Source organism: Nanorana parkeri, unplaced genomic scaffold (genome assembly GCF_000935625.1).
Source record: "Nanorana parkeri isolate BGI_ZX_2015 unplaced genomic scaffold, ASM93562v1 scaffold175, whole genome shotgun sequence".
Classification (NCBI taxonomy): domain Eukaryota; kingdom Metazoa; phylum Chordata; class Amphibia; order Anura; family Dicroglossidae; genus Nanorana; species Nanorana parkeri.
This window is the reverse complement of record NW_017306443.1, coordinates 540,353-549,375: the sequence shown is the minus strand read 5'-3', so window position 1 is coordinate 549,375 and position 9,023 is coordinate 540,353. Positions and strand designations below refer to the sequence as shown.

The window sequence follows — 9,023 nt, the reverse complement described above, 5'->3', positions numbered from 1 at the left end:
GCATTCCTAGTTCAATTTCCTTTTTTTGGATTTCCCATATTCTGTGATGTTCTGGTATGTAAAAAAAATCACACAGCTTTTATCTGTTAAAAAAAAAAAAATCAGTCTTAATGGTTCAGAACCTGGTCCTGCTTTTATATGCATCCCACACCTCAACTTTCATCATAAAGGCAACTCATCAGATCATGGTGCTTGGATAATAATGAAGCACAAGTGGCGGGAGGGGATGGAACATGCTCTTTACCAGAAAAGATGGCCATTATTTGGACCCCAGGTTTCAGGGGAGCTGTGGTAGTCTGCAAGAAACTGATTAAGCATGCAGACTCCTGGAGGTAGCCAATATATTATAAGTGTTTACTTCTTTTCTTTATTATTGCTCCAGGTTCCCTTTAACATTTTTACTTTTTAGATTGTGTATAAATGTGTTTTTCAGTAGATTTACTATGTTATAGTCTGTGATAAAAAAATAACTGCTTTTGAAAAGTATTTTCACCCCTGATTTAGCCAAAAAGCTATTTTACTTTAATCCATAATCTCTGCTTTCATCCATAGCGAACACGGTATAAATAACCGTGCTTCCATATTTTCCATTACCACTTAAAGGAGAACTATGAGATGAGTGATTTCCACTCACCTCATAGTTCTAGCCGACCTGTGACAATGACACTGTCACAGTCTGCTCAGTAGATCGGGAGGTGAGCGAACACATACCGGGTTCGCTCACCTTTCGATCCTGTCACGGCTCTCTGCCGTGACAGGGGGAGGGGCTGGATTCCCCTCTCCCCGCTCCGATCTGCCAGCGCTGACTGGCGGAACGGACGGGGGAGGGGGCGGGTACAGCTGGCTCTGCCTCTAGATAGGCAGAGCCAGCTGTCCCTCACGCAGCTGGGCGGATCCCGATGTCCATGTAGGGATCCGCTCCGGCTGCGGCGTCTCTGTTTACCGTGAGCTGTAGCTCGCGGTATACTGAGCTTAGGGTAACGGGAGGACGCTAGTTTGTGTCCTCCCGTTACCCTAAGGAGAACTATGGGGAAAAACACTGACCCCATAGTTCTCCTTTAAGGAAGAATTTTAGACAGGTAGGAGAAATGTGTAAAGACTCCGGGGTATAAATCTGACATCACTGTGCCCCTGGTCCATCAATTCCATCAAATACTTTTTCAGTATTTCCTGGCTCTCATCTTTTTACATCTACACTTTATATAGGAGATATCCAAGCAGAATTCTCTGTTAACATTCTGTCACAATATAACAGGAACAGGAAATGTTAAAAAAAAGTGCATTGTGATACCGATGCACAAGGGGGAGTCCATTGTACATTGAGCGGAGGCTTCCAATGAAGACACCATCTCTGGCAACAATTTTTCAACAAGGAATGTCCCCTCAATTTGGGAAGATTTGTACGAATTTTCTCGTATGCTTCTAGGACATGAATTGATAAAATGTTTAAAAAACCAATAAGACTTACAACCAATTCTTTCATTATTTAAAGGGGAAAAAAAAGTTTTGGCTAGAGATATATTGTATTTCTATTCCATTAAACTTTACACAATAATAGCCCTGCTTTATGCCACTCAAGAGACAATTCAGAAAGTAACAAAACAGTATTACCAGTATGCTTTGGGCTGAAAAAAAATCGAACTCAAACATGTAAATAAAAAAACTACCTCAATGTGCAAGCAGTGCCCAGGACTGAGCACTGCAGCAGTCATGAAATCATCATGCTACCCTGGTAAACATATACAACAATAAAAGTCAGACTACCACCATGCATATGGGTGATGCTGACAATAATTTTCTCTAACAATGTAACAAACAGCAAAGAAAAAATGGTAGCGCAGGGGTACTTTTTCCCCTTAACAATTACACAATACCACTGTATTGCCCAGTATGTCCCCATACCTGTTGAAATCATCAACATAATTTGTCCAATTAGGTACCAGTATGGTCAAAAGATATTAATAATTAGATTTTAGTTTACATATGGAAAACCTGGAAAAAAACAACTGAAAGAAAAGTATAAGGATTTGATCATATTTATTTGAATACAAATGGTAAATCACAAATACTCAAGCTAGGTATAACTAGTAAGATTTTTGCTGCTGTTTTTGTAGAAATAAAACATAGAATTAACGTAATGTTACTGAAAATATTACATTTTACGTCAGAATATATTTTAAATTATTGAGAAATCAATTGTTGCACCCTCATAATTTGGTTCCCATACCCTAAAGGACTATGGGCAACCCCATTTATAAACCCCTGAGGCTTATTACAGGGGAGTAATCTAATTAAACATGCATTCTTTTTGCTTATTGTGGTTGATCTAAGTTGTATATTCTGTCTTTTCTCAGTTTTAAAAATCACACACTAACGTGTGAAGGAAGCAGCACTGGGATCACCAAAGGACAAACTACCAGCTACAGTAACAGCATTTTCACCAGTAATAAAAACATTAACAATGGATCCGGTACAAACTATAGTGACATTACCAGTGGATTCAGTACAACCTCTGACATTAACAATGGATCCAGTACAACCTTTAATGGCATTACCAATGGATTCAGTACAACCTCTGACATTAACAATGGATCCGGTACAACCTCTAAAGACATTACCAATAGATTCATTACAACCTCTGACATTAACAATGGATCCGGTACAACCTCTAAAGACATTACCAATAGATTTCTTACAACCTCTGACATTAACAATGGATCCGGTACAACCTCTAAAGACATTACCAATGGATTCATTACAACCTCAGACATTAACAATGGATCTGGTACAACCTTTAATGGCATTATCAATGGATTAATTACAACCTCTGACATTAACAATGGATCCGGTACAAACTATAGTGGCATTACCAGTGGATTTAGTACAACCTCTGACATTAACAATAGATCCAGTACAATCTTTAATGGCATTAATAATGGATCTGGTACAACCTCTAAAGACATTACCAATGGATTCAGTACAACCTCTTACATTAACAATGGATCCAGTACAACGTCTAAAGACATTACCAATGGATTAATTACAACCTCTGACATTAACAATGGATCCAGTACAAACTATAATGACATTACCGGTGGATTCAGTACAACCTCTGACTTTAACAATGGATCCGGTACAACCTTTAATGGCATTAATAATGGATCCGGTACAACCTTTAATAATTTGACAGTTACAACTGTTAACAGTCAACCTATTTCAGCTATTAAAAATTTAACTAACACCACATGGCAAACTGAATCTCATTCACTGACCTCTACTGATTCTAATACAATGATTAATAGTGGAACCTCTTTAATCATTAACAGCAGCAGCTCTAAAACAACTATAAACAGTGGATCTACTATATCATTTAGCAGAAAATCGAGCACAACAGTTAAAAGAATGCCTACAACATCTCACAGTAGTGAGTCTAGTACTTCTCACAGAAGGACTGATTTCATCACCCTTGATACAACTTTTCCTGAATTCAGCACTTCATCCAGCACTTCAAATCAATCAGCTGTTATAGGTAAAGATTCATATTTTCTATGAAGGTATTCTAACATCACAAATACATGAGTTAAAAAAGAACCAACAGTACTATTGTTTCTTTTGCAAATGGTATCTAATTGACTTGAGTAGAAATACTAAATTCATTTCAGAAGACTTTAATTATTAGACATGTAATAAATAGAATAATTTTAAAAGGTAATTCATAAATATTTTGCTTTACTGTGTATACTGCCACCTGCAGAAATAGTATGCCATGTGCAATTGTCAGATCAACTCAGTTAGCAGCCTATTGTCTAGGGCACCGCACTCACTTAAGATTAAAGAGCTGCTGGGTGCACTCAAGGCAATTAGATAAAGACAGTGAAGGAGAAGAGGCACTCACAGGTCTCCTGATGAGTCAACATGGATACATTTATTGGGCTGGTCGACGTTTCAAAAAGGAATTGCTTGTCTTTCTCAAAACTTGCGAATGATAAGCAGTGTCTTGTCAAAACATGACAGTTTTTTTAACCTACCAAACAGTTTATAAAGTAATGCCCATACAGTGAAGAATCCACCTCTGTCATGCTTTATAAGGATGGTGACAAGATTTTTCTGAGCTGAAATTTGGCCCACTCTGGTCCTGATTTACTAAAATGCAGAAAAGCGGGGAGAAATTGCTGTGAAGATAATTGGCTATGTGGGTATATGCCATATCCAGCAATCCAGACTGGCCTGCTCTGAAGCTGAAGCATACGCTCAGTGACAGGTCAGTTACATAGCAGTCAGTGTACAGTGTGTATAAAACACCCAAATAATGCTGATTATGTGCCCTTATATTCTGATTGTGGGGACTAAGGAATGACAAAAGAGAGAGCTCATAAGTATATGGCAGTGTATGTACAGGTATTTATAACTGGAACCAATTGTGTTTACACGCTTGCTATGGAAAATTCTGTACTTCTGCATATGCGCATTATGCAATTTTGCCAGTATCATTACTTCAATTTTGTCGGGTCAATTTTTACAGTAAATAGTTTCAATGTGACTTTATAGCTTTTCAAATACTTTTCTTCCATAAAAGAGGTTAATAGGCCGAACAATCTCCCGGCTTCCAGTAATATGAATTTGTCTCTTGTAGACAGGAAGGTGTCATATTTAGAAGACTTATTAACTGGAGAAGTAAATGTTACAGTTGCAGAAGAGATGGTTGGAATCTTGAACACTCTTTTAAATACATCTCAGGATCTTATTGCAAGTGTCTCCAAAAGGTATTTATTCCAGCTTCCCTTACTGGTTAATTCAGTGGTCCCAAAACAGTTTTTGAGGAACACAATTTTGTTGCCTTTACAATGATACAGGAGCACAAATAAACGTATTATCAACACAACTAAAAAAAGTATTGAATAAAATGGGCTTGAAGCTGAACGTCCATGGGAAGTCAGTAAATGTGACCTATCAATACTTGGCATTAGCAGTGACTAAAGTCAATGCCAGCTATTTCACTGAAACATCATTCGGTGTTGAGTCTTCTTCTGGATTGAAGGTAGGATAAGTGCATAGTAAATTATATACCACCTAGCATGAGTGGCCTGAAATCATTATTGTGATTGTTATGTTATTGTAAAAACTATGATTTTAACACATGATTATATCAATCTAAAAGGATGCCAAATTATATACCACCTAGACTATTTTGGAAAACACTGGGCTAGTTAGTGGGCATAGACCCTACAACATTATACCATCTTCTAAATACTTTTTTATGGGTAAATGTCCATGAAATATAAAATAATAGATTACATCATGCAAAAAAACCTTGGATTTTCTTCATGATGCAATCTGTTGTTTTATATTACATGGAAACAATGACAAACAGTATAACCAAAAACGTATTTATGAGACAATGACTTGTTGCCCAAGGTCTGTCTACACCATGCTGAAAGACCTTAGATGTTTCATCTACCCGAAACTAACATTAACACATAAAACTGGTACAGTGGTGATTATTTGTGATAATAAACGGGGCTTGCTACAACCCCCAATCAGCAGACTCTCTGCAACCCTGCTGCACTTGAAAGAGATTTCACTTTCTGAAGGTCTTTCCTGGTATCTCAGGTCTGCTGAGTGGGGGATGGGCTCATGAGCTCTGTTAATACTCACTTGAGTCACCAAGAGTTCAAATAGAAGTAGAGCCAAACTTTTTTGTCCACAGGAGCCGCATCACAGTCCAGAAGGATCCCAATAATATTGTCGAGATCCACCCCGGTTGCCTAACTGACAGCTGGCCCTGCCCCTCTGCGCACAGCTGAGAGCTAGAGCCAACCATGCCCCCCTCCCCTGTTTATAGCTCCAATGATGGAGGAACAGAGAGGGGAGTATCCCTCCAGGAGGCAATAACTGACATTTGCTGCTTTCCTCTGGGGGGAGAGACTGAGAGCTCACTGAATGGCGGTTACATGATTGGTTAGCTCTTGGTGTTAGAGCCAGCATGTGACAACTGCAGTGTCCCACACCAGCTCTAACTATCGGGTTGAGTATGTTTTACTCTCCTTGCACTTCTCCTTTGACAACAATTCATAACCTAGTAGGATCACATGCATACAATTTTTACCCAGCTGAGCCACCAGCCAATAAGTACACTGCATGATGCAGCCAGCCCACTCTTCCACATGACAAATGTGCCCCTGTCAGGCATTGCAGAATTACCTTCAGGAGTCATATATCACTTGAAAGTGTTACGGCTCAGTTTACTTCTGAATGAGTACAGAGGCTATCTTTTTGCAATGTATCAAACTAAAGAGGGATTGTCAATATACTTCTGGATTTTATAGGCCTATTAATCCCATACAGTCTATTTAAAAAAAAAAATCTAAATTGTTATGACGTTGTTCTGCTGCAACATTACATACAAATATCACTTAGGTAAAATCTTCAAAAATGAGGAGGTATGCATCAGGATTCTGAGAAGTTTAGTTACACATGACAACAATGCTCAGGACTTCCTGCAGGATTAAATACAGCCTTATTTACCCTGAGAAGTAGAATTATTTTGAGTTATTATATTGATTAATAATTGAAGGGTCAGTAAACCCAAAAGTGATAGCTTAGGAGCCTGATGAGCTAAGGGTTGGATATTCCTGACCAGTGGCGGACCTAAGGAACAAAGGGCCCTGGTGCAAGATTTTTTTTTGGGCCCCCCCAAAAAAAACCCACAGCACTCCGCCAGCTGTCACACTTTCTCTCCACCCCGCTGGGACACAGAGCAGCGCCCAGAGGGGTGGAAAGAAAGCAGGGTTGGGCCGCTGTATCGGCAGAAAAATTGCACTTTCGGCATTTAGCCAAAAGTGCCATTTTCGGCCGATATGTTTTGGCGTCCGATATATCGGTGCATCCCTAATATTTACAGCAATGCAGAATGGCACTGGCTATAGAGAACTACACATCCCAGCAATACTTTATATAACAATGGCATTTCTGTATAAAGTACTGCTGAGATTTGTAGTCCTCTATAGAGGGTGCCATTGTGCATTGCTGCAACAGTACTTTATACAACATTAGGCTACAAATAATAATTATTTTAATGATAACCTACCCCTGTAGGTTTAGGAGATATGCCTGTTTTCTCCCCCATCTCTCTAATGCCCCCTGTTCTTTCCACTATCTTCATATGCCCCCTGGACTCTCCAATCACCACGGTCCCCCCTGCACCTCTCCCCCAACTCCAGCACCCCTTCCATCACATATTTCCAGCACCTCCCATCACCTTTCCCCAGCCCTCTCAAATCATGGTCCCTTCCCATCTCTGCAGCCGCCCCTCCTTCTCCAATCACATATCTAAAGACCCCCTTCTCCAATCACATGTCCTCAGTCCCCCCTTCTCCAATCACATGTCCTCAGTCCCCCCTTCTCCAATCACATCTCCGCAGCCCCCCTTCTCCAATCACATCTCCACAACCCCTCCTTCTCCAATCACATCTCCGCAGCCCCCCTATTCTCCAATCAAATTTCTGCAGCCCCCCCCTTCCACTTCTCCAATCACATCTCCTCAGCCAGCCAATCACATCTCTGCAGCCCCCATTCTCCAATCAGATCTCCTCAGGCCTCCAATCACATCTCCTCAGCCTCCCCAATCACATCACCACAGCCCCCCTAATCACATCACCACAGCCCCCCTAATCACATCTCCTCAGCCCCCAATCACATCTCCTCCGCCCCCACCTTCCTGCTATTTCAGTGCTATACAGTATGTGGCTAAAAACTAATCTCTCAAAGCAAAGAGATGATTTTGTTTAATCAAAACTATATGTCAGTGTTGCTATTGTTGCCCTTTTTGAGATGTTTTGATAATATTTTCTTTATATCTCATAGGTTAATTAAAGTAGTGGATAAAATGGGCTTAAAGCTGAACTTCCCTGAGCAATTAGTAAATTTGACCTCTCAATACTTGGCTTTAGCAGTGAATAAAGTCAATGCCAACTATTTCACTGAAACATCATTCAGTGTTGAGTCTTCTTCTGGATTGAAGGTACGATAAATGCATAGTAAATTATATACCACCTAGCATGAGTGGCCTGAAATCATTATTGTGATTGTTATGTTATTGTAAAAACTATGATTTTAACACATGATTATATCAATCTAAAAGGATGCCTATACCTAGAGATATACTGTATGTAAGCAGCTCTTTTTGAAAATGCTTGTGATCTTACTTCTGTGTGTTGAGCATATGCTTATTCTGGGTAACTGACTTAAAAAGTGTTAAAGTCATTGGTTGGCATTACAGACATCCCAACCTGCAAAACCTTATTTCAGGGAGGTTCCCGTCTCATTTCAGGGAGGTGCCCTTTCTTATTGTTGTTTTTTTTTTTTTTACAGCGGCCGTCGTCAGAGTATAAAAGAAATAATAATGATAATAACATTATATATTTATTTATATAGACACATCAGATTTGTATATTGATGTTGAAGTATCTGTCAGTGTAAAGGTCACAATTTATTAGACAGCCCCAGACCTTTTTAAAGAAAACACTGAGGAGTAAAGTCCCTGATACACAGTTGACTAGTTGCTATGGGCAGCACATTAAATAAATGTTCTCTATAACTAGACAACCAGGACATATAATTGATTCTATATTATCCACAAAGGGTTAACCGCCTCTCAATAGTAGTCTATATCCACCCTTTGTGCAGCAAGTGGCTTCTTCCTTCTGAGAGCCAAGCCTCGTTCTGAGGCTACTCTAGAGATCACATGACCTTCCTCCAGGAGGCAAGCCTCGTTCTGAGGCAGGGGGCTGACTGGCAACTTTTAGCCCAGGGGGCAAGTACAACACAGAGGCCCATGATGCAGCGACTTGGCCCCCCTCCCACTCTGCCTCTTCCCCCGCCATGGCAATCCATGTAACGGTAGTTTGAATGGTCGCAAGATGTGAGGACTCCTAGTAAGTCCATCAAAGGGACGACTGGCTAGGGGATGGTGCTCTCCTCCCACTGGGCTCACTACATGGTTCTGGCCTAACTCTGCTTCCTGT

The 9,023-nt window shown here is 40.1% G+C and overlaps 1 protein-coding gene across 1 annotated transcript in view; it reads left to right on the top strand.

The window, feature by feature from the left end:
• The first annotated feature begins 252 nt into the window (after positions 1-252).
• The window catches only part of ADGRG2 (adhesion G protein-coupled receptor G2), a 28,692-nt gene continuing 19,921 nt past the window's right edge, over positions 253-9,023 (top strand). The window contains exons 1-4 of the mRNA XM_018554840.1: positions 253-332; positions 2,355-3,133; positions 4,577-4,763; positions 7,864-8,020. Coding sequence (XP_018410342.1) covers positions 253-332; positions 2,355-3,133; positions 4,577-4,763; positions 7,864-8,020 — 1,203 coding nt within the window. The remainder of the gene's footprint in view (positions 333-2,354; positions 3,134-4,576; positions 4,764-7,863; positions 8,021-9,023) is intronic.